The sequence below is a fragment of the Pollachius pollachius genome (assembly GCF_949987615.1).
Source record: "Pollachius pollachius genome assembly, chromosome: 16".
Classification (NCBI taxonomy): domain Eukaryota; kingdom Metazoa; phylum Chordata; class Actinopteri; order Gadiformes; family Gadidae; genus Pollachius; species Pollachius pollachius.
Window position 1 is genome coordinate 9,627,542 of NC_136949.1, and position 26,085 is coordinate 9,653,626.

At 44.8% G+C, this 26,085-nt stretch overlaps 2 protein-coding genes across 2 annotated transcripts in view; one reads left to right on the plus strand and one right to left on the minus strand.

The window, feature by feature from the left end:
- The window catches only part of cep128 (centrosomal protein 128), a gene marked incomplete at its 5' end in the record, with an annotated part of 41,037 nt that extends 38,950 nt beyond the window's left edge, over positions 1-2,087 (minus strand). Inside the window, 5 exons of the mRNA XM_079753765.1 lie at positions 186-277; positions 587-705; positions 1,110-1,242; positions 1,423-1,509; positions 1,914-2,087. Coding sequence (XP_079609891.1) covers positions 186-277; positions 587-705; positions 1,110-1,242; positions 1,423-1,509; positions 1,914-2,087 — 605 coding nt within the window. The remainder of the gene's footprint in view (positions 1-185; positions 278-586; positions 706-1,109; positions 1,243-1,422; positions 1,510-1,913) is intronic.
- Positions 2,088-3,299: 1,212 nt separating this feature from the next.
- On the plus strand, positions 3,300-24,207 carry tshr (thyroid stimulating hormone receptor; the record flags this gene model as incomplete). The annotated part of the gene is made up of 11 exons (XM_079753090.1): positions 3,300-3,475; positions 10,209-10,280; positions 12,260-12,334; positions 14,428-14,502; positions 14,740-14,814; positions 15,078-15,155; positions 15,922-15,990; positions 17,538-17,615; positions 21,356-21,544; positions 22,599-23,969; positions 24,144-24,207. The coding sequence occupies 11 exons, from the start codon at positions 3,300-3,302 to the stop codon at positions 24,205-24,207; spliced, it is 2,322 nt and encodes a 773-aa protein (XP_079609216.1).
- Between the last annotated feature and the right edge of the window lie 1,878 nt (positions 24,208-26,085).

Below are 26,085 nucleotides of genomic sequence, written 5' to 3' on the forward strand. Positions count from 1 at the left end.
TCAAAGTCACAGTGTATACAAAAGTAAACATTTCATTATATATTTCTTCATTTCGCAAATAACAGCCCAGATATAAAGCCTTAGTTGCCTGTACACACACATCCACGCAAAGAAACAGTGCGGCTGTTCATGTGGCAATATGATTCATATTGTGTGACTATGAATACATCTGTGACATAGATCACCTGTTTCTCAGGAGGATCTCTCGGTCCAGATCATCTGAGAGTCTCGTCTGATCACAGCGAAGGTCGCGTAGAGACTGGTGCAGACAGTGGATCTAAGGAAATTAAAAAGGAGTAAATCAATCGGACGGCAAACAACACAAAGTGTTACTGCATCAACATTGATGCTGTTCCTCCGGTCTATTTATTTATGTTCCTTTCGGTCTATATATTAACACTGACAATAAAATATGAATACAAATATTTAAATTCTCATACAGCATGATATTGTGTGATAATACTAACATCTAAAAAATAAAGTTGTTGGTAAAGAGCGGCCTCTTGTGGCGTCCCCCGGGAACTACGGAAACAAGTGATGGGCGGCACTGATGGAGAGCAGTGATTCTGTGGAGTCATTCGCTTACGTCCTCCGCCGAGAGTTTGGTGTCCTTGAAGCGGACCGAGGCGGAGTGGGACCTCCGTCTCCTCACTGAGCCGCCGGGGTACTCCTTCAGCGGGGAGGTAGGGTGGAAACGCTGCCCTTCTGGAAAACAACACCAAGACAACTGTACTGAATAATGAGGTGGGATTTGAGAGGTTCAAGTTAAAAGTGGTTCTGTGTGTTGTCATGTGTTGTGAATCAGAGAGGGATGAGAGAGAGGATTGTAACACAAAAAGAAGCCATGTTTTGCAATGATTTCATATTTCACTTCATATTGTATATATTGTATTATATACAATATTGTATTGTATATAAGTATGTATATACCATATTTGCTTTTTTTTACCATTGATAATTCCTTGTGATGCAATGGTTCATTGCAATATTGGACACAGATTCACAAGCGTTTTTTAATGAATCTGTATATTTAGTTTGTCTTGCTCAGCGTCCCTACTGAGACACTTCTGGGACCCACTGTTCCCATCCTCTGGCCTTCCCGTTAATACCTGAGCCAGAGCCTTGCTGCTCCAGGTCGCTGGTGTGTAGGGTGGAGGCGGAAGCACTCCTCACCCCTCCGTTGGTCCTCCTCAGCCTCTGGGACTGCAGCTGGCCGATGGACTCCTCCAGGTTCTCCTTCAGCTGGGTGGTGGTGAGGAGACACAGTCCCTCCATCAAACTCACACACACACTCAGCTTTAATTCTAAATAATCGTGTACACTCACAATGTTAATGAATGCCCGCTCTTAAAGCTTATTGTGGCTGGGTCAACTGAAAGCTGTATTACAGAGACATTTGTAATGAGTGATATTAAGTCTCACCAGGGCCATGGCTTCAGCTTGGTCATCAGTGTGGTCCCTGTACTGACCAAGCATCCAGTCCACCTTATTCAGGTTCCTGCTAGTGTCCTGCAGGAGCGGTGGGAGAGGCTGTCGGTTACACACATTCCTAAGTTGGATATTTGTTAGAACACGCCCCACACAGCAAAGACAGTAGTTTACTCAACTTCATTCATCCCACTGACATGTTCCCACTTTGCATGTTACTATTAATATAACAATAATTTAGCCATATATTTTAATCCAACGTGTCTTCACTTGAACGTGAATCTCCAGATACAGATCATTGAGGAGCAAGTTGTGGGCTGGGACTTCTTTCTCAAGGATGCCCCCAGATTAGGTTGAATTTAGGGATCAAACTCTGTGCCTCTTTGCCTGGGAATCCGGAATCTGACCAAAACACTGCACTATCCTGCTCAAGAATAGCATTATACACATACATCAAAGTTTGGAAGTGTAAATAAAGTAAACACCTGTAGAGTGCTGGCCAGGGTGCTGATCTTTTCAGTGATCCCCGAGTTCTCTGCGGCACTCCCACTGCCGCTCGCCCCCCGCAGGTCCTGCTGGGGTCGGCGCAGTACATCCCGCCCCCGCGGTCTGCTTCGCCTCGCCCTGTCGTACGTGTCCGACCCACTGGATGATTCCATTGCATGGGGACGGAGGGGGCGGTCTGCAATGATGGAGTAACTTGTAAGTGGGCGATAAAAACGTACCCAATATTGCCTTGCTATCTTCCCAAAATGTAATTACTATGATTTCCCTTGTGAGGAATACGTGCTTTTCATCATAGTAAAGAGAGCGGCCACTGTCGCCGTTGCCATGACAACGGCGATGGAACCAGGATAACAATCTGGCCAGCAAGACACAATACACGAAACTTGTCATAAATCACGGCGCAATTGGTCATTGTTGTTGCTGAAGCTGCTGCTACTCTAGCAACAACTTAACCGACGCTAACAGCAGCTAACTGGCTAATACAACTTCATCCACCTTTCGTGTGGGTTAACTAATTAACCATTCACGGCTTAATGGTGCAGTGAAATGTAACAAATGCAAAACAAGCTTGTACAATCCTACCGGTGTGATTTATCTACATAAGAGCTTCTGGCTTGGTGCTTTGCAAGCGGTAAGGACAGTGAATCAAATCCAAACCTGCCTCTGCTATGGCAACTTAAACTAGCCGCCTCCGAACAGGAAGACAACAAACTTCAACGGTGGGAAAAGCCTGCCGGGAATTGTAGTTTGCCAAGGGTGCATTGACATACAAATGTTGTGCTGGAAAACTACACTGTCCAAATGCATTCCTTTGCGCCAATACTGCCGCTCTTCGAAATTGAAAAACAAATCACATAAAATAAAAGTGTCCTTTAACAAAAAATAAATATTAGATTAACATTTGTAGTTCCTCAATCAGCAGAGGCGTATATCCAAAGCGATGTAAAAGCTAGTCTGAAAACAGTTACAATAAATGAAGGACTTTTCAGTCTATTTTATTCCAATGCTCACTGGAATTCATATTAATTACGCGAACCCAGCTCAAGTACCTTCTCAGCCACATTTCCTCATTCAAACCAAATCAATTCTCGCATCTAACGCAAGAGTGTCTCAAAGCCTACCCTCCGTTCAAAGAAGACCACCTCCAGAACGTACTGGGTCGCAGCCTCCCCGCAGCATCCTCCTCACTGCACGTTCAGATATGATGGGACACAGAGCATTTTAATAGTTGATCCGTGAGGAGTTCGACTCAACATGATACAAGTATTATTATTATTATTATTACAGCTCCATTTTCGGTAAACGGCAGACGTATCAAAAACGAGAGCATCTTATGTTTATTTATTTAGGTAGTATACACTAGCATGAGCATGAACGTGATAACGGGTGTGCTGATGAGTTTGGTCACGTTGCTCTCGGGATCCTCGGGAGAGCCTGAAACCTGCCCTTCTGTGTGTGAATGCTCCGAGTGGAAGTTTTTGACCATCTCCTGTTTTGACATCGAAAGTTTCCCGAGATTTCCAGCAAGCACTGAGACGCTGTAAGTAATTCGTGAATAACATTATAATTGTAATGGATATGATTATGAATTATTATAATAATTATGACTAAGCCTATTAGGAGTAGTAGTATCTGTATCATTATTAGTATGATTATTACTGCATATAATAATAATAAAAAAATGAATCAAATGTAATCATTAATCATTGCATGTAATCATCTAATCAAGTACTCTTGTAATCATTATCTCAACATCACTCAATAAGATCAGTAAATGTAAATGTTAATTTTATTCAATAGTGGCATTATTTTGTCTGAGCGATATAAAGAAAGAGAGAGAGAGAGAGAGAGAGAGAGAGAGAGAGAGAGAGAGAGAGAGAGAGAGAGAGAGAGAGAGAACATTGCCTACACATGTGCACAGCACCACCTAGCAGGTTCAGCAATAACAACATGGTAAACAACAAAACAATATCAATTATACATTATTATAAGTCAAATGCTTTTCCTCCACTTCAACCCGAGTCGTTCTTTATAGTTCCGGATGGACGATGGGGCTTGAAATAGAGATGATTATATCATCAGAACACCCCCCAACCGAGCATCAGTAAATGTAGCATGGATATTACACTAACAGACGTGCTAAAGCATGGGGTAAATGTTACATAAGCCGGATCATCCAGTTTGCCACATGGCCCCCGAATGATGGAAACATGTGATCGTCGCTCCGTGACAGATGGTGGAAAGAAAGACACAGAGATATAAAATGGGAATCTTATATTCTTGGTTCAATTACAAACAAGGATCAATGAACAATCGCCCGTCCGTGTAGGCTCACTCCCCGTTTAGGCCTAGTTATCGTCCATGGAGATACTGACGAGATACTGACCCTTACACTCCTACTGTTTTGGGAAGTGTTGTCTTGGGAATAGAGACGAAAAATAAATAGGCAAAGCCATAGTTTCCTTTTTGCATTCCGTTCGGTTCGGATTGGTCAGACGTTCCAGAAACGAGACTCTGCGTGTAATATAAACAGCAAACTTGTTCCGATTGACACTAGAAAGGGGCCCTTTCTGTCACTTATGATTTTGACGCGTGTATTGCGCAAGAAGGCTATACAGCTCTTCATGACGTCTTCCTTTAGGTCGAACGACATTATGATATAATGTTTCAACAACTCTTTCATGTCCAATGTGTTCTTTGATGGTTGAATAGCAATGTTATGCTTGGTTAAATGCATAGAACGCCTGCTACCGCTTCTGCGTAGGCTATTCGATGGGACAGACCTGTCACACCATAAAGGCCTACTCAGTAACCTCTGCATAAGAATAAACGTGTGCCTTATATTTTCTCCAGTTTGGAAATTGCAGCCATAATGGGTGAATAAACGGGTTTAATCAATTCAAATCAGGCATGCAACAAAAATGTTACACAAAGAGGTACACAAAGAGGGTACATCTCTGCTTCATGGATCAGAAATAAAATATACCCTTTTACAACATATCTTCCCTATTCTATTTTGAAAGCACATATCTGTTTAGATTAAATTATTCATTATATATCATTTATAACCACTTGTAGTTGTTAGTCGATGAACTGATCTCAACTACAGTGACTTCCCTTTCTTGTCCTTTCTGTGTGAATCATTAACAGTCATGTGATGATTATTCTAATTCTCTCTCGCTTTTCTATTCGATTATCGCTCACAGTGCATAATCATAATCATGATGATTATAACTTTTCAACAGAGGAATATTTTTCAATTACATTTTCCCACCATCTCGCGTACACGATAATGGGGATAAGATTGAACGTTACTTTTCTCAAGGATACACAAATTCAAACTATTTTATACCCTAGGTGTTTATTTGAAAACACGATACGTAAATAACCTTGTTTTCTTCACCCTGACACCGTATCTTTATTTCTTCAGGTGCCATAACATTATCAGATAGTTCAGCAGGCCAGATATAAACTAATATTGCAATGTTTATTGATATAGTCGCCCGATCCGATACACAATTGTGTGAATACATAACAGAACAACTCCTCCAGAGCCCCACGTCCTCACATTCCTACACAACGTGCATCAGAAAAGAAGAATGATAAGAGAGGGCATGGGAGGAGAGGGTAGTGGTCAGCGTGACTCCTTGATGAAAAGGTTCTAGGTTCAAACCCCACAGTCGGTTCCCTTGAGCAAGATTCCATACTGAAACCTGCTGCTCATTATCTGAAACAAAACACATCATGAAGACCCTTTGGACAGAACCATCTGACTAATGACCAAATTGTGAATAGTAAAAGCATGACTCGGCAGCCAAGAATTAAAATGAGATAAGATAAACATTAATCCCAGGTGGGAAATTCAGGATCTGACCCATCCATGCCCTGATTTAAAACAACCATGAATTCCCCCGAACGTAAAGAATGCCTGAAATAGACTGGAGCTGGATTGTGTTTTCCTAACCTGTGTGTTGACTACAAGCGAATGTCCCAGTAGGTGAGGCGTGAGGGTTGACTGTTCTGGCCACACACATTCTCTCTAAGGAATGTGTAACCCTACTGCAGAGGTTCTGCAGTGTGTGTGTGTGTGTGTGTGTGTGTGTGTGTGTGGGGGGGGGGGGGGGGGGGGAGGCATCGGGGGGATAGTGTGGGCTGGCTGGCTTGCCTGGCTATGGGTTATAGCTCCCTGGCTCTTTCTTCATCGTGGTGGGGGGACAGGGAGGGGGCGATGTCAGTCAAAAGGGGTCCTATCAGTGAGGAAATGTGGGGATGTTTGAGGCCACTTTGGCCTCAAAGGTCCCTGAAATGTCAATTTCTCTGCGCGAAGATGACCTGTTAAGTGGAAATGTTCAGGGATGCATTGCTGTTATGATTGTGTGTGTTTGTTAAGTTTTGTTGGTGTGTGTGTGTGTGTGTGTGTGTATGTGTGTGTGTGTGTGTGTGTGTGTGTGTGTGTGTGTGTGTGTGTGTGTGTGTGTGTGTGCGTGTGTGTGTGTGGGGCTGTTGTCCAAAGCTTACAATCAATAGTGCAAAAACTAAAATGTTGAGGGCTGCTCAACTAAAAAAAACTGGACAGAGGGCAGACTAGCCATAGGAAACACAAGCTTAGCTAGTTTGTAGTTCGTATTCTGTTCTATTTTTATAGTCAGTAACAAAGTAAGAAGAATAGGGAAATGTTCTAAACAACGATGATGAGGTCCGGTAAAGTTGGGTCTTCATTTACTTTTTGAAGATTGAGAGGGACTGGATGTGGTCTTACTTGCATGCATCTTTGTACATGTGTGTGTGTGTGTGTGTGTGTGTGTGTGTGTGTGTGTGTGTGTGTGTGTGTGTGTGTGTTGTGTGCGTGCAGTCATATTTGGCAGGCCATATGTGTACATGCAAATGTGCCAAGGTTCCTCTGTATAGGGTAAATGCTGACCCATTCTATTAAATGGGAAAAGTTTGGAACGCAAAAAACAAGAGTTAGTGTGTGTCTGTACATGACTTGGGACATTTACATTCGGTGCTTGTGTGTGTGCGGATGTGTTCATGTGTGTGTGTGTATGTGTGTATGTGCTAGTGTATGTCCGTGTGTGTGTGTGTGTGTGTGTGTGTGTGTGTGTGTGTGTGTGTGTGTGTGTGCAGGCCTACATTTACTGGTGTATGTTTGTGCCAGTGGTTTGTTTGGTGTGTGTTAGTATTTGTATACGTCTGAGCGTGTTGTGAGCTGGTGTGTGTGTGTTTGTCCCAGCGGTGTGTGGGTCTGTGGTGTATATGCATACTTATATATTCTGGTGTGGTGTGTGTGTATTTCTGCCAGCAGTGTGTTAGTATGTGTATACGTCTGAGTATGTGAGTGTGTGTGTGTCTTCATGTGTCAGTGAGGGCAGGAGAGCAGGAAACCAAGCACAGCCACTCTCCTCACCCAGTGTAGCGTGGCTCCTGAGTGCCAATGCGTCCACATACAATGTTTACATTTTACAGCAAATTTCTGAACACCCACGGTGAGTTCGACAGTAATTACCTTCCTCAGACTTCAATGGTGAGGAAAAGGAAGAAAATCGAAATGGTTTAAATTCCACCGTTTTTTTCAATCTCTTCTCTTGCCCCCAGAACTTGTTGAGCCTTTTGTGGCTGAAGATTGAAACCCTGGGACATGGTCTCGAGATTCAGGTTTCGGCACTCACAGAACCTCATCGACTTCAACCATGGATGAAATTGTCTAATTAACCTTTACTGTGGAATACTCAAATGCTGTTTCCTGAAAGGTGGCGTGAGAGAGCGAGGGCGAGAGAGGGTACTACTGGGTTTAATTATAAAATTAGGTCTGGGACGTTGGATTTGATCAGCTGTAACGCAAAATGGTGGAAACATTGAGCTCTGCCGTGAATAGGATCCACTGGAGGACAGTGGAAATGGTTACAAACCACTCCGCATTAAGTCATAATTAGCTCATGGGCTCAGGCAGGCTCAAAGTTAGACTGCAGGCGCTTGGTTGGCGATCATGTTTTCTAGTACTCTGAGTGGAATTTATTAATCATTTATCTTGTTCAGCATTTCCCATTTTCCTAGCATAAATCCTCTCAACAAATCAAAAATGAATTGACAGCAAGTAGCAGAACAGCAGGAAAAAAACACGTGATTTTTTTAATCTTGGATGAAGTGCAATCACATGCACAGCTGCAAGGTATTCTGTGCTTCCCTATCCTTTCTTCTAAACCATACATGGGAGATATGTTCTGCCCTGCAATTCAACCCCAAAAACCCATTGTTATGAGAGCCAACCGAGCATTGTAAACACAACCGTAACTTCAGCCCCTGGCCACAGACACCATTATGAATCACGTGGCTTCTCCCCACGAACTTCAAATTCAATCGCTGGCCCGTTTGTTTTCTCAGCTTCCCCGTTCAAATCACCCAATCAAGAAAGTCCTTTGCCTCCAAAAAGTGTGTAAGACGGTTTGGTCGGGTGGGCTTCTGCACCCGTTGGGGAACCCTGTGTGGATTGAATGAGGTTGAGGTTTGTGTTTGGTGATGGGTTCTGTTCTGTGTCCCACGCCTGTTTGTTTGATTTTGTCCAAAACACATGTAGAATGCCGCACTCCTGTTTTGCTCTCTATTTGGGTTTTGATTCTGATTCATCGCCATCCCAGCGCTAACGCAAACCGTGATTCAGAACAGCATGCCAGATCTGCAGACCTTTGAATTAGTCTTTTGTTCTCCTTGATGCACCAGGAGTGTGGAAACTCTGCTGCTTTAATGGGCATTATTTTTGTTTTCATATGTGGCTCAGAGTTCAAAGTCTCAGAAAGAACTCGCTCTCGCTTTCCACTATGGACAGAATCAGGTGGGACAAAGGCCTGGATAGTGGACAGGCCTGTAAACCTGAGAAATGTGACATTTGTGTTCCCTAACGGTGCTTTCTCGTTTATTGTATTGTATCACCATAGCAACAATTGTAGGAGTCCATTCATCCATACTTTACCGAATATTGACAAAACAATATGGTTATCAATCCTTAATGAGCCAAGTAACCGACATACAGCCCTTATTGGTATGTTAAAAACCTAAAATGCCTGTCTCTAATATACTCATTTGACAGATTCTTAGGGTCTTTCTTTAGTAGAAATGCTCAGCTTACATTTGAAACTGAAGGGATTGTGACCAAAGGTAGGTCACCTTGGATCCATAAGAAGTGTCCCTTGGAGAACCTTGTCCTAAACAGGTCCAGACCCTGTTTGGTTTGGCACTGTGTCCCTTTCAGTCAGGTCCAAATGTCTTTTCATCCCATGTTCCAAGTTACATTCTTCACTTCAAAGAACGTTTCTTTCCAGAAATGAGGAGGGAAGAAAATGTATGATAAAATATCAATATTTTGCAGAGGACGAGAGATCTGAACGTTCAGGTTGAAATAGCCAAACAATTGGTGAATCATTTCTTCCTCCGAACTTTAACCCTTTACTTCTTACATCTGGTGATTTGTCAGTCACAATTCATCATTCTTACATGGTCTTAGAGTAAAACAGAATAATCCAACTACCTATCCATGGCCTGAGGTTCATTCTTAATCCAAATAAAGGATAAGGGTCATGAGGCCCTATTGGGCGACAAATAAACATGGCTTCCAGGTTCTCACATGTCACATGTCCGGCCCCCCCCCCCACAGAGTACTATGTGGGAACTGTATAAACAACCACCTGTATATACAGTTCCTGGTCAAACTCTGGCTTGTTTACCCTGCCCCATGTCTGCCCCCTGGGTGTTACCATAGCAACACCATCGTTGGGGGTTGGGGACCCATGCATGTTAACTGGGTTTCCTCTGTGAGAGCGGAGCCACCCTTCACAGGAGAAGGAAGTGATGCCTTCAGGACAAGACACTGAAGAGAAATCTTTTCCAGGTTGTTGGAGATGTTGAGTGCTTCCACATATCTATCTAATGAGGGTCAGAGATAGGGTTTTGGTTCAGTTTAGGGTGCCTAAACACAGCCTGCCCCAACAATCACCAACATTGGACCATATGCGTTGGTGGTTGTTGGTTGTTGTCTGTTGAAGGTTTTTGGTGGGGAAAATTGTATCGTTGTTGGCCAGCATTCTAAAGTTAGGGGTTGGTGTTTGTTGGGGCAGTGTGCTCGTGCTTTAGGGTTCACGGTTCGGGTTCAGTTGAGGGTTTGGTTTAGGGAGAGAGTTATGGTTAGAATGTCAGTCCAAACCCAAATTTCCTCCCCCCCTGACAATTGAGCTACCCAGCATCAATAATGCTTCTTGTTGTTTTGGTTTGTTTTTCGACAGATGGCTTCTGGAAACTCGCCTGCCGTCCGTTCCAGCCAACGTCTTCTCTCACATGGTGAACCTCTCAAAAATGTAAGTGAGGGACCGTCAAGCAGAAGACGACAAACACACACTTTTATGAACTTGAGTCCGGTAAACTTGCCCTCGTCCACCTGTTGTCTTCTATCATGTTGTTATTTCATTTTCATCTAAATACTCCCCAAAATTAAAAACATTCCAGATCCATATTTGCACCTTCCTCTCCGCAACCCCTCCGGTCTCCCACCCAGATGGCTGATTGGCTGTGTCTGTGTAGCATCGGCGCAGCGCGCTAATCACAGTTGGAAGCACTAATGTCTTCCTAAGTAGGAGCAGGAGTGGGAATGTCGCTCCTCGTGCCACAGAGGGTAAAGCACTCTCGTTCCCGAAGCTAGGTATTTTAACTAGCGAAAGCCCCCGTTGTGTGTGTGTATGTGTGCGTGCGTGTGTGCGTGTGTTTGTGTGTGTGTGTGTGTGTGTGCGTGTGTATAAATGTCTATGTGTGAAGAGTGTCTGTGTGTGTGTTTGTGTGGGTGTGTGTCTGTGTGTGTGTGTGGGATTCTGTGTTTGTGTGGATGTGTGTGTGTATATATGTGTGTGAGTTTGTGTGGGTCTGTGTGTGTGCATGTGTATATGTGAAGTGTGCATGTGTATCTGTTTCTGTGTGAAGTGTATTTGAAGTATGTGTGTGTGTGTGTGTGTGTGTATTTGTTTGTGTATGTATGTGTGTTTGTGTGTGTGTGAAGTGTGTATATATGTGTGTGTGTGATGTGTGCGTGTGTGTGTGTGTGTGTGTGCGTTTGCATGTGTATATGTGAATGTGTGTGTGAAGTGTGTCCGTGAGTGTGAGTGTGTGTGTGTGTGTAGAGAGAATTGCCGAGCCAATGGGTTGAGGTGAAGGCTGCAGTAAGATACACACACTCCATCCTTGATCCCTGGCCTGGGGCAGATGGCGTCTGTGTTGAAGTCATGCGTGAAGGTAGTCCGAGAGGGCTGAGGACGCGTTCCTTCTGCTTGTGTTTTTGTGTTGCTTTTTTCCCCCCTTGTTCTCAACCAGGAGGTATGACTCGAGAAAAGAGGGGGAACCACTAACGTCTGCCTGTTTGACATCCCACTTGAAGGGTGGAATCCAAATGTCCCCGCCGAAGCTGAAACTGACTTATTTCTGAGCCTTCCGAGGGATCTATTTTTGGGAACATAGGAATCTCTCGGAACCCGTGAACGGAAAGACGAACAGACAGACGAACAGACAGGACGACGGAAAATAAGGATTTATTTTTTACCGTTAAATAATTTAAACAGCAAAAAGCTCTAAGAGCTGCTGAAGCTGAGTGCCAGCTGCCAGCCTGGTTGGCGTGCCAAGAAACACGGGTTAACATTTGTCAGAACGGGTTAGCATTTCAGAACATAGTTACGGCGACACTTATTGCTTGCTTAACTTCACTTTAAGTTCTTTTTTCCCCCCTCGGTACGGAGCCTGACACAAGGAGGAAATTCATTGACATTTCTTGTGTGTATTCAGCACTAAGCCGATCGTTTATTTAATAAGCAATTAGGTAGTTGCCAAGTACTAACAAATGGGTGCTCAGTGCATTGACTGATGACCAGGTAATAGTATATCTGTGTGTGAGTGTGTGTGTGTATGTGTGTGTGTGTGTGTGTGTGTGTGTGTGTGTGTGTGTGTGTGTGTGTGTGTGTGTGTGTGTGTGTGTGTGTGTGTGTGTGTGTGTGTGTGTGTGTGTGTGTGTGTGTAGCACATACCTGTAAAATTACCCATTGCCGAGATTGAGACGCTTGACATAAGCAGTGGTTGGAACCATTGAAGGAATTTAGTCGTTTACGTTAATGAAGGAATGAATGTATGAATGAATGAATGAATGGCCGAAAAGCGTTGCCAGGTGTTGCACTGAGTATTGTGGACCCACTGTACGTTTTATTAAGAATCTGCGAAAAACCTTTGTGAGATTGTTGTTCAAACTTGTACAAACCTTTATTTTCAATGTGTTTCTTGTTGAATGTCTTATTTCTCTCAGATACATCTCAGTGGACGTCATGTTGAAGCGGTTGGAGAGGCACTCCTTCTACAATCTGAAGAAAATCACTAACATGTAAGCAGTTAGAAAGAAAGCAGACATATCGGCTCTTTCACAAAACACAATCATAGCAACAATATTGGAACCCTTATAAAGAGAACAGAACAACATCACTAACCTAACCGCTAGACACAACACAACACATACGACAAAATGATAGAACATTCCATCAAATAACACAGCAACACAACATACACAAAGTACACAACATACCCAACGCAATGTAACGCAATGCCTCCTAGCATTACAACAACAACATTCCTTATTGAGCATATTGACTCCATACCTGTGGCATACGAGTTAATGATACTCGATAATATATTTTATTTTGGTTAGCTCAGCCACTCAAGCTCAGTATACCAGACTTAACGTAGACTAGTTTGAGTAAACAACACCAGAGTACTTGAGTCTTGAGGGGTTTGTGTGGCCTGTTATGGAGAGGCCTAAGAGAGCTTTTAACCGTATTAATGACCAAGCCTGAGCCGAAAGACTCAGACTTGCAAATAAATTGCATGGCTTTTCTCTTCCATTCATGCTCAAGTGCAAGTCTGGAGGAACCTGCCGAAATCAGGGAAAAGTCACACCCAGCCCCTTACATATAGGCCCTATATTCTCAATTATGGGATAGAAGAGACTTATTACCCAGGGGCTTGGCATATCACACATTCTATTGAGAAAGAAAATTAAACAGCTGGGAACCCTTTTCTGAACAAACATATGCCAGCACATCCCATAACAAATACCGAGCTTCATTCTTCTGGTTTCTGTATCTGTCTGGGGGATTAGGGTTCCCCTTTTCTGCTAAGCCCCCCCCCCCCAGATATCATATAATGGACCATAGAAGGGAATTTACTCTGAGAGCTCCACTTGTTCATCCACCTTATTTATGTATTTGAAGCGTGTTTGCTCAATAGCTCCCGGGTCTCTCTTCTTGCGCTGATTGGTTGCGGTGAGGTGCGCCATACCGTAGATAATGGCCTCCCTCTCAGGTTTCCTCCAAGGGTCAGACAAAAAAGAAACGAGTGCCCCTCTTCCTGTCTGCTCACGGCCGCTTGCGTACGGCTGATGGGAGACGGTGGGGGGGCCGCTGGGGAAGGGGCCACTCAGCTGAGTTTAAGAGGAGGTGGAGAGGAGAGGAGAGGTAAAAGGAATCCTACGCATGAAGGTTGGTCTGGCCTCAAACAAAGTGTGCCACATTTAAATGTGTATTTCCATTTTTTTCTTTTCATTTGACCGTTTTTTTTTTCTCACACGCACAAAAAAAGAGCAAGAGTTCAAAGGTTTCAAGCCACTCAATGACAGAAAAATCTGGAAAAGCGCTCGTTTGATGTTTGAGTGGCGCCTCTAACCGCGGTAAAGCGGAGGTGTGGAGGCGACCAGGTGCCCTGAACACTTTACTGTCTCTGCTGGGATGTTTAGAGCGGCTTTTGAACGCCGTCTGAAGCGTGGGCCAGAAAACACACGTCAGAACTCAAACGGCTTGTGAGAGCCAGAGCCTGGGAGACTCAAGGTTTTTTAGGGCCTAGGGGCCTCTCTCGGTCCTGGGCCCCAGACCCGAGCTGAATAAACACACAAATTAGACATTAATTTGACTCTTCTTCAACCGTTGGCACCACGGCTTAGACAGTTTTTTGTTTACCCAAATGCTAAGGAACGTGTGCGCGCGTGTGTGTGTGTGTGTGTGTGTGTGTGTGTGTGTGTGTGTGGCCTTAATATGACACAGGTGCATGTGGTTTATGTGTGTGAGCGTTTGGCCTTAATATGACTTGGTATCTGATGTAGCTGACAGGTAGTAAACACAGCAGGGGTAGTTAGTGTGTGTGTGTGTGTGTGTGTGTGTGTGTGTGTGTGTGTGTGTGTGTGTGTGTGTGTGTGTGTGTGTGCGTGAGTGTGTGTGTGTGTGTGTGTGTGTGTGTGTGTGTGTGCGTGCGTGCGTGTGTGCATTTTTAGGCTTTCATGTGAGAATGCATATGGGATATAATTACCCTAATTACTTTCCCATAACAACCTGTGTAACTACATTATCTGTATTTATAGTTAGCACTTCTTCGTCGTTGGTATTGGTTATTTGTTTATGCATGATTCTTTGATTCTGTTTCCTCCATTAGAGAGATTCGCAACACGAAGAGTCTGACATACATAGACCCAGATGCTTTTGGGAATCTTCCAAACCTCAAATATCTGTAAGTATTGGAAGTACATGATACAGGTTTTATTTATATTGACTTCTAATCAAAGCACTCTGACTACCTGAGCAGACCTTTATCTAAAATGTAATTTATGGTTTCATCGCTATGTCTTGAAACTATTATCAATTGTATATACCAGCAAGGAGGTCAGGAAAAGAAAATGCAATTATAAAAGAAAAAATCCTATAGATCCTATTATACCCATTTGCTCTGCATTGTCTGCCTTTCCAGGGGGATTTTCAACACCGGCCTGGCTGTCTTCCCTCACCTGGGCAACATCCAGTCTATCGATATGAACTTCATTCTGTAAGTTGCTGTAAGTCTCTACTTTTCAGAGAAAGGTGCCAATAGCTTATCAATATATGACTCTTAAATATGAGCTATTGAGTGTGATGTGTGAGTGTGTGTTAACAGCAACTACTTTTCATTTTTGTCACGTTGTAGTGGTTTCAAAGACATTCATGAACCCTTCACCCCGACATGCTTTTGTGTTTTTGTTGTGTGTGCTGCAAAATCGCTCTAGTGGGCTAAAACAATTTTGGTCTTACTCTGCTTCCTGCTTTCCACAGCGAAATCGTTGATCACCCCTATATTAAGGAGATCCCACCCAATTCATTCCGTGGTATCACCAACGATGTGCTGACTGTGTAAGACAGACACACACACACACACACACACACACACACATACACACAAAACAAACACAACAGCACAATTAGGAAACCCATATAAATTATATCCTTATATGCCTATTTTGGATAGTTAAACACACACACAAACTCACACTCAGAAATACACACACCTAAACACACACATACACACAAACACACACACATAAACACACGCACAGACACACACACACAAACAGACTCATATCCCTATTTGCCCCCTTCACGAAGGATACGGCCAAGTCATGGCCACCTTGGCCACAGAACAGGCAGGACAAACTGCGCCGAAAGCGTGCAGAGTGCAGAAAGAGGACTTTCCGTCTCGACGCGAAGAATGTTATGTCTCGCATTTTGTGGTGAAAACCCACAAGATTAGGCATTCAGACAATGACCCCCCACCACCACCGGGGAGAATGTATAACAAGTCTCTTACACTTTGCTAGCGCTATTAGTTTTAGAATTTGGTTGGAAATGTCGGCTGGGTAATGTTGGTAGAAATACTCTGATTTGAGTTCTGAGTAAGATATGGGCCAGTGGGAAAGTTGGGCTACTGTATTGTTTCATTATTTACTGTTCAATATCTCTGAGTGCTGACCAACGTGTAGTTGATTTAAATGTGTGGGCTACCGTACTGTTTCTCAATTGATTCTTACTGCTTGCTGTTCGTGCTTGACCCAAATTGCACTGAAAAGGTTGTTGATTGTGATTGGTGCTTGTGATTGTAACTGACAGCCTTGGGTTGCAGGATGCTGTACGGGAATGGCTTCAGAGAGATTCACCCCTACGCCTTCAACGGGACCAAACTGGATCAAGTGTAAGTAACTCTGCCTTCCCTCAACGATAACACTCCACCCTCTTGAAATTTTTCTCTTTTTTTACTATATTTAAGATCTTAAATAAATCACGTCCGACTCCATCACCTTGATTAGCGCTGGCAACGCGATAGTGCCAGGATGAATCTCAATGTTTGTATACCTTAGCAAACGTTGAAACTTGACCACGTTCCACTGTGTAAACATGCGACCCCGTAGACATGGTAGTGATGTTGGAGTTAAGAGCGTATTTTTCATGGGAGACGTTCGGAATCCATCGGTTCTAAGTCGGCACGTTTCCTCTGAAATTAAGGGCGGCCCGCTATTTTCCCCCTGAGATTAAACCGGTTCTGACATCTGGCATGTGCTCTCCCTTTACTCATAGTTACACTACAAAATCACAGGGGGGGGGGGTTCTTCAATGACTGAATCTCAGATGTATTCGTCGAGGGCCCGGCCCCGGGGCCCTTGATTAAAACGCTGAGGTTCTCATGGGAAAGTGAGTTCTCAGGAAGTGGCCATCAAGAGAAGGGTCTTAAAGCAACGGCACTGGCCAGACCAACTGGAACCAGCGAGATAGGGCACTCGAGGACTCAACTGGTTGAGTCTGTCTCCGAAATATCAAAGGTTCAATGAGGAGAAGGGAAGAGGAAAAATGGGAAAAAAGCATTTATTCCTCGTATGTCTCAACTTCTTGTCTATTGCAGTAACCTCCCCTCCCCCACCATCCGTCCACGGGCCAAACCCAACATTTTCAGGATATTAGATATTAATGCTATTAATTTCCATCCCCTACCTCTCGGCTTACTTACAACTCCTCCGCAACTACGACCCCTGGTCCTTCCGCTTCTGAGGGGCCCTTATTATTAGTATTAGTATTACGCCATTGTTAGGTCACTTTAGCAGCGAGAGAGAGAGCGAGAGAGAGAGAGCAAGAAAGAGAGAGAGAGAAAGAGAGCGAGAGAGAGAGAGAGAGAGAGAGAGAGAGAGAACCTCGTCAGTGTTGGTGTTGGCGCCGCAGGTCAACCTCCTGGGCAGAAGCCATCCGAGAGCATCGCGGCCAAACGAGAAACACCAACGTCTCGCTGTTGGAGGGATGTGAGATCAGACTAAGAGGGCCTTGTCGGGACCTGTGTGCAAGGAACACACCTGCACACTTTATAGTTTTGACGTGAAGACGTGTGTTTGTATTGAATGGTTTTATTTAATATCTGGGTGTTGTTATTTTTTTGATGTATGTGTTTCAAAATATCAGATACAAATTTTGTCTGCTGGGATTTTAACTCTGTTCGACCTGCAGTGTCTAAATGGCGGGGCAGGCGAGTGTAGTGGTAAAGACTGTTAGTGACTTAAATGCGTATCCCAAAAGTGACTAAATAATAAATAGTCATTTGAGCATCGTGGTCAAATGGGAAAATCTGGCAAGAAATGTTAGCAAACAGAAATTTGTTGTGAATACACCTCATTCCGATATCATTACGTCCAGTCCTGCAGTTTGGAAAAGTAAAGTAAAAAAAATGTCTGAATAAATATGTGCTTTCCTCTCCAGGTACCTTTACAGAAACAGGCATTTGACCAAGATGGATGAGAAAGCTTTTATGGGTGCGATCAGAGGGCCCATGCTCTTGTAAGTACACTCTCGAAGGGAGACCAGAAATAACAATAAATGAAACACACAACTCTAAACTCTTAAACTCTGTAAAACTGCACATTTCAGTCACACACATATTTTCCATTTGGAATATGAATATCTGCTTCGTATTAGAGACAGAAATATTTCAACGTCTCTACAAGAAGTTTAAGAAGAGAGCAAATTTATAGTGCAACAATGGAATGAAGACTTTAACTTTGAAAGAGCTCCATTGACTCCTTGGTGGAGCGTGTATTCGTTTTGATGAGGTTTTCTGAGGCTGGTGGTGTTTTGGGAAAACAACTGTTTGGCAGTTTGCTAATGTATCAATAATTGGGGCTATGTATTGTGGATTTTCTGGTCTGTGGGCCATAAGTTGAGCTTTCGGGGAATCCAATGCAGGCAGGGGTAAGAATTTGGAACATCTTCTGTTATGTTATAAATAGGCAAGTGTCCACACAGCTGGTCTCGTTTGGTCATGTTAATTTCCATTTTACATTGATGGGCCATTATTATAGTGCCATTATCCCACTGCGGCTTTTCATTCTTTTTTTTGTATTATTTTAAATATGGGTTATAGTAAACAACATTTCCTCTTATATTACATTCTAAATTTCAGCACATTCATGATGAATTGAGTTGTTTTTACTTTAAACAATCATGATCATGTGATGTGTAACACACAGGGTAATCATTAGATTAATAAGATTTCTGTTTCCAGTTCTGATTCCAGGCCTTATATAACACCCCTCTGCCTCTCCAATCAGTGTACTGAACAGAACACACAGACTTCCCAAATGAAAATGCCTCCACTTTCGGTAATTGCGTTATCCGCATCATAACCGCCTGCGACAAGAGCCCCGTTCTCATTTCCTCCCGTGCAGACGGGGGTGACATGACCACCACGTCTGGGAAATACGATCGCTTACAAAAAAAATCAAAGAGTGTGAACCGGAGATCCAGCTGTGTCTGCGAGTGGGAAGTCTGACGTGCGATGGTGTGCGATCGGAAGTTAACATCGGTACGATACTGCTGGCTTTCTGATGCCGCCCCACCCCAGCAACACAGGTGATTGGGGCTTAAAACCTTCAGGTAACGTTCCCGCCATGCTAGGAAGTGTGTTGGTGTTTCTGTGCGTGTCCACTGGTTGCCATAGATACCGTCATCGAGGAAGGGTGTCAGGTTAGGACAATATGTTCCGCCTCCTTCTCCTCTTCCTCGGTTCCACTGGGGGGGCTGGGGGTTAATATCCTGAGTGAGGTCAGCTCCATGGTCCCGTTTCGACATCTGGGAATGACAGATGTTGAGATATTTCAACCCTAGGAGAGGTGAGCGAGGCAGCAAACACTACCAGGCACCAGAGAGAGAGTGTGAATGATGCATAGTTTGGCCTGCCAGGCGACTATGGATATTTTAATCCAATCATCTTGACCATTTGTTGATTCAGCAACATGAGGGGATTAGGCAACCGATTAAGAAAATGTACAAATACGGAGACAAGAATTCGGCCTCAACTTGCACCCGGAATGGAGGCAGATAGAGAGGGTGTCTGTAACGACCCTGAAATAGGGCATGTGCATCAGGATTTACTTTGCAGTGATTGCCTCCATTTTTGGAAGTATAGGACAATTGGAATGGGAGTTATGTTAGTTGTCATGTTTGTTTGTTCATTTATCATGAAATTATTGGTCGATATGGGAAGACTTTGTTGTGTCTGAAATTGCCACAGCGTTTATCATGCGTGGCAGTGCGAAATAAAGTATTCATTAACCATGGTTATGGTATATTTACATTGATTTAAGATTTTACAGCACTACAACTCTCCAAGTCTTCTCAATCTGGCTGAGTTTCGCCAAAGAAAACTCCTGTTGCATTCTGATATACAAGCCCTGTACATTAGTTCCCATCCCTTTTGTGGCTAGTGAGCCCATTTTAGGTCAGATATGTTGGCACATCTACGTCCACACACATAATTAAAACCCCAGCCAACATCTGTGTCTTATATCACTGTCCCTGGGAAGGGTGTCCAACACTGCCAGTGTTGGGGTAACGCGCTAAAATGAACACGTTAGAGTACTCAGATATTTTGTTACGTTTCAAATAAGCATTCCGATCAATTATGATGCAATCTGATAACTAATTATGAGAGCTTTCAAACCTTTAAAATATTTTTTGACATGAAAAAAAAATCGGATATGGATATGGATATCGGTCGACCAGGTGAGCTTCCGACCCTGTAATTAGTAAACACTACTGCAGAACCTTGTCTGTTCTGATAAGATCGTCTGGTCGGATGTCTTTAAGATGGCAGACCTTGTCTCGTGTCTCTCCCAGCGAGGTCAGGCCTGGTTTTGGAGTGGCTAGTCAAGAGGGAGAAACACGGGGTGTATAATTGCTTAAAGATGATGAGAGCAGAGAGAGAGGGCTCTGAAGTGCTCTGAAGGAAACCCAGATGAGAAGGAGAGCTCTGTGCTGTGGGACGTGTCTGAGAGGCCGGCCTGGGCAGATCGTGTTCAGCTTCCTACTGCCTATAATATTCCATGACTGATTACATTTGACGCTGAATCAATTGCAATCTTCTATTCAATTTGTATGCTGCTTTTTGGGCCTAGCGTATTAAACATTTTATTAACAAATCAACACAATTGACATGACCCCAAGAAACCCATATCTTGCATCACGATTTAAAGCATTTTGTAACCTCATACGAGTATGGTTTATATTATGTTATGATTATTTTGGTAGTTATTTTATAATATATTTATCTATATCTATCGATTTAATATTGAAAATGAATATTCATGTAGTTTATCATTTAAACATGCAAAATGGATTTGAGTTAGGGATTTGTCTTCATGTTTTCCTCTCTCTCTCTCTCTACATGTACAGTGTACCTAATCCATCTCTCTCTCCCTCTACATGTACAGTATCTAATCTATCTCTCCCTCTAAATGTACAGTGTATCTAATCTATCTATCTCTCTACATGTACAGTGTATCTAATCTATCTATCTCTCTACATGTACAGTGTATCTAATCTATCTCTCTCTCTACATGTATAGTGTATCTAATCTATCTCTCTCTACATGTACAGTGTATCTAATCTATCTCTCTCTCTCCCTCTACATGTACAGTGTATCTAATCTATCTCTCTCTCTTCATGTACAGTGTATCTAATCTATCTCTCTCTCTTCATGTACAGTGTATCTAATCTATCTCTCTCTCTACATGTGCAGTGTATCTAATCTATCTCTCTCTCTACATGTACAGTGTATCTAATCTATCTCTCTCTCTACATGTACAGTGTATCTAATCTATCTCTCTCTACATGTACAGTGTATCTAATCTATCTCTCTCTACATGTACAGTGTATCTAATCTATCTCTCTCTACATGTACAGTGTATCTAATCTATCTCTCTCTCTACATGTACAGTGTATCTAATCTATCTCTCTCTCTACATGTACAGTGTATCTAATCTATCTCTCTCTCTACATGTACAGTGTATCTAATCTATCTCTCTGTCTACATGTACAGTGTATCTAATCTATCTCTCTCTACATGTACAGTGTATCTAATCTATCTCTCTCTCTACATGTACAGTGTATCTAATCTCTCTCTCCCTCTACATGTACAGTGTATCTAATCTATCTCTCTCTCTACATGTACAGTGTATCTAATCTATCTCTCTCTCTACATGTACAGTGTATCTAATCTATCTCTCTCGCCCCTCTCTCAGGGACGTGTCTCAGACCCGGATCTCCTCGCTGCCCACCGTCGGCATGGAGACGCTGCGGGAGCTGATGGCGCGTGAGGCGTGGGCGCTGAAGAAGCTGCCGCCCATCAAGACCTTCAAGCACCTGACCTCGGCCGACCTCACCTACCCCAGCCACTGCTGCGGCTTCAAGAACCTGAAGAAGAAGAGGGGGTAGGTCAAGTGGGCGGTGAAACGCTCAACATTGAACGTGGTCCGTGGTCCGTTTGACACGTCCGTAGTCCGTGTGGATTTAGAAAAGGGTTAAAAGTATGAAAGAGGTTCAAAGTGTTGAGCGGTGAATAAATAGGACTTAAAAAAGGGTTAAAAGTATGAAAGAGGATCAAAGTGTTGAGCGGTGAATAAATAGGACTTCAAAAAGGGTTAAAAGTGTGAAAGTGACTGTTAAAGGGTTAAAGGAAAGTGTCAAGGCTCGAATAATATGGTAGAAGAAGAAATTATTTGTTTTGAATGTGTTAAGAGTTAAGTATTAAACATTTAAACCTAAATAATATAAATCTATAAATATAAAATAACACGATTAGACAGTTAGAGTCTAATCGAGAAGTGGTTCAATGAGGTTTTAATGTAATAAACGGTAAAAAAATAAATTGGAGAAAAAAGTTTAACAACAAGTTAAAAGGTTTATGAAAAAAAAAAGAAACTGACGAGGGACACACTCCAAACTCCTAGGGCCAGACTCCAAAACGTAATTCGGCAAGCATGGTGTGTGTGTGCGTGTGGGTCCGGTGAAGGGCAAACATTTGTGTGTACAAGTGTGTGTATGTGTGTGCGAGCATGTGTGCTGTGGATGATTTCCCAGCGAGCGAGGCAGCTGTACTTGCACGGTGTGGATTCTGGCTTGGATTAAATCAACTTCTCGGACGCGTTTACCCAGAACTCAGAGCGGCCCCGAATTACCGTCACTCAATCCTGGTATGGAAGCGAGCGAGCTCAGGCAGACTAACGACGACGCTCTCTAAACAGGAAGGGCTTCTCTTTAACTGCTTGTATAAATCATTGGACTGCGCACTTGACCACTGTCAAATATGTCGCTGGCAGGCAGGCAGGCAGGTGCGTCTGTTTGTGTCCGACATTATTCCTTATGACTTTGTCAAATTAGGTCAATCGACTCTCTTTGACGGACAGCTCCTCCGCGATGCGTGAGTCAGTGATTTGGTCCGCTGTGCTCACATCTATTCCTCTCCAACCCCCCCCCCCCCCGCAGCTTCCTGGAGTACCTGTGTAACCTGACGGCTCTGTACGACCAGCACCACAAACGCTCCGTGGGGCCCCTGCGCGTCACCTCGCTCCAGGGAGAAGGAACGCCAGAGAGCCCCCTGCCTGTCCCCCCGATGACGCCCCCAGACGACGTGGACTCCCCCCGCCTCGGGGAGCAGGAGGAGGAGGAGGAGGAGGAGGCGTGGCGGAGGCAGCGGGGAGGGGACTTCCCCGACAGCCTCCTCCACTACCACGCCTACTTCGGGGGCCAGGGGGCCGCCGACGAGGGGGTGGGCTTCGGCGAGACCCTGAAGAACGCCCAGGAGGACACGGGCCAGGACTTCGACAGCCGCTACGACTACGTGGTGTGCGAGGACGGCGAGGAGGTGACGTGCACGCCCGCGCCCGACGAGTTCAACCCCTGCGAGGACATCATGGGCTTCGGCTTCCTGCGCGTGTCCGTGTGGTTCGTCAGCCTGCTGGCCGTGCTGGGCAACGCGCTGGTGCTGCTGGTGCTGCTCACCAGCCACTACAAGCTCTCCGTGTCCCGCTTCCTCATGTGCCACCTGGCCTTCGCCGACCTGTGCATGGGCGCGTACCTGCTGCTCATCGCCTCGGTGGACCTGCACACGCGCTCCGAGTACTTCAACCACGCCATCGACTGGCAGACGGGCGCCGGCTGCGGCCTGGCGGGCTTCTTCACCGTGTTCGCCAGCGAGCTGTCGGTGTACACGCTGACGGCGATCACGCTGGAGCGCTGGTACGCCATCACCTTCGCCATGCGGCTGGACCGCAAGCTGCGGCTGCACCACGCCGCCACCGTCATGCTGGGCGGCTGGATGGGCTGCCTGCTGCTGGCGCTGCTGCCCCTGGTGGGCGTGAGCAGCTACCAGAAGGTCAGCATCTGCCTGCCCATGGACACGCGCTCGGCGGCGGCGCAGGCCTACATCGTGTCCGTGCTGGTGCTCAACATCGCGGCGTTCGGCGTGATCTGCGGCTGCTACGTCAAGATCTACTGCGCCGTGCACAACCCGCACTACCGCTCGGGCTCGAAGGACACCAACATCGCCAAGCGCATGGCCGTGCTCATCTTCACCGACTTCCTGTGCATGGCGCCCATCTCCTTCTACGCCATGTCTGCCGTGCTGGACCGGCCGCTCATCACCGTGTCCAACTCCAAGATCCTGCTGGTGCTCTTCTACCCGCTCAACTCCTGCGCTAACCCCTTCCTGTACGCCATCTTCACCAAGGCCTTTCGGGGGGACGTCTTCATCCTGCTCAGCAAGGTGGGCCTCTGCCAGCGGCAGGCCCAGCTGTTCCGGGGGCAGACCGTTTCGTCCAAGGGGGGCAGCAGCGCCACCGCCGCCACCTGCCAGTGGTGGCGGGACCGGGGCGGGGAGGACAAGAGGATGAAGAAGAAGAAGAAGAAGAAGGGGAGGATGGCGGGGAGAGGGGCAGCCGGAGGAGGAGCAGCAGCAGGAGGAGGAGGAGTCGGCGGGGATCAGGAGGAGACGCCGATCCACGGGAGACGGGACGAGTCGTCGGGACACAGCAGCCAGCAGCCCCTCAGCAGCCAGCAGCCCAGCCCGGAGGAGAGCGGGACCCTGGACACGTGATCCCGCGCAGAGCGTCCCGCCGAGCTAGGGTAGAGAAGATGGCAGTGGGGGCTGGTCCGGGCTCGGGAGAGGGGACGGACGGACGGACGGACGGACGGAGGAGGACGGAATGGTTCTGTGAGAGTTAAACAGGAGGCTCGGAGGCCCCAGGGCGGAGGCTGGGGTTGACAGGTGGGGTTGACAGGTGGGGTTGACAGGTGGGGTTCAGCTGTTTTCACCATCTCCAGCCTGGGGAGATCATACGGCCGGGCCACCTGTTGGACAGTATCGCGTGTCACGGAAATATGTGACATTGGCTTCGTCTCACTTTGTTTTGTTTTTTTTTCTATTGGAGGAGTTAACGTTTTAGCGCAGTGGTTACAAAGAAAGGGACACACACGCCTATAGATGTATACTGTGTAGCCTGAAGAAAGGGAATTACAATTTTAAACTAAATTCTTATTAAGATAAAAATAGAGCCTTATATTATTAAGTAAACGCAGGGAAGACTTGAATTCTCTTTTTATGTGCTTTTGTTGAGTAGAAGGACAGAAGGTCTTTCTACTCAACAAAAGCACATAAAAAGAGCGTCCCTTATAGTGCCATTTTACTCTTGTACATGTTGTAAATAAAATGACCATATGTTGCTAATTAAATGGACAAGAATTAAAATCTGACCTCCGGGATTGCTTTATCCAAAGCTGTTTTTTTTAAACTGGAAGTGAACATTATGACTTAACATTAAAATGTAACCAGAGTGGTTGAATAAACCAGCCTAATGGAAATGTATACATGGTGAACGGTGCCACTGATGTGAATAGCAGTTACAAGTACTTCACCAGGAGAAGTGGACTCTGAAAACTCAAAGCTAATGGGACTTGGCCCTTCACTTAAAACTAATCCTCTTTCACCTCTTTTTTGTTTTTGGACCGCTGGTCCCTTGTCCTTGTTCCTGTGATGTTTTATACATACACATAATAGGCCTGAATAGTTATATAAATCATATTTTAGAAAAAATAATCCATCATCCCTCGAACACACATCATTGAATTAAACAAATAACCAAGTGTGGATTTTCATTAGCAATTTTCAAAAGAAATGAGAGATGGGTAGGAAAGTCCCAAAAAAAAATCCTCTGAAGCCCTTTTTCTCTGCGTTGGAATGCTCTGGTTGTTATTCCTAGCACGGTGGTGATATTTTTCCTCCCTTTTACATAGCCAGAGACTTATACAATCAGAGACCATCATTTTACCCTTTTCCTGCGAGAGCTTTAAGCAAACAGAGCCGGCTGGGGCACATCTGATCCGTAACGCGCAGGACCTACGATATTTACGCTATTACGCGTTAAAGGACGTGCTGCGCCCATAGCGGCTTAACATCTGGTTAGAATTTCATCGGCGGTGTGTGTGACACTTATTTTTTCTTTAAGGGAAACGTACAGACCCACGCGGGGTGGGGGTGGGTTTGCGAGATACTTTCCTGGAAAAAAATGGTATAATTCCTTAGGATCTTTTATTATTCACTCGCAGGGACCGCTCGGAGTAAAGAGATGTGTTGACCACTCATCTGGACAGTTGGTTTCAGTTTGGGGAAAGCAGTGGGGTGGGGAATGGCTAACTCTGCTTGCCCTGATCCACGTTCTCTCCCGAATCACTCAGGCTAAACGGTAGAGACCGCAGCGGTGGAATGTTCTCTTAATTGTTTATTAGATGTGGCATCTGCTCGCAGGGGTTCCAGAAAATGACACGCACCATGAATCCGCGGGGCCCCCGGCCCCCTCGCTGACTACCAGTAGCTAACATTGTTTTCCGGCTCAATGTTTTGGATTTTTTCTTTTTCAAAAGCTTCTAATGTCAGTTTTCTTTTATTCCGATTGCGTTCAAGAACACAATGAGAAGT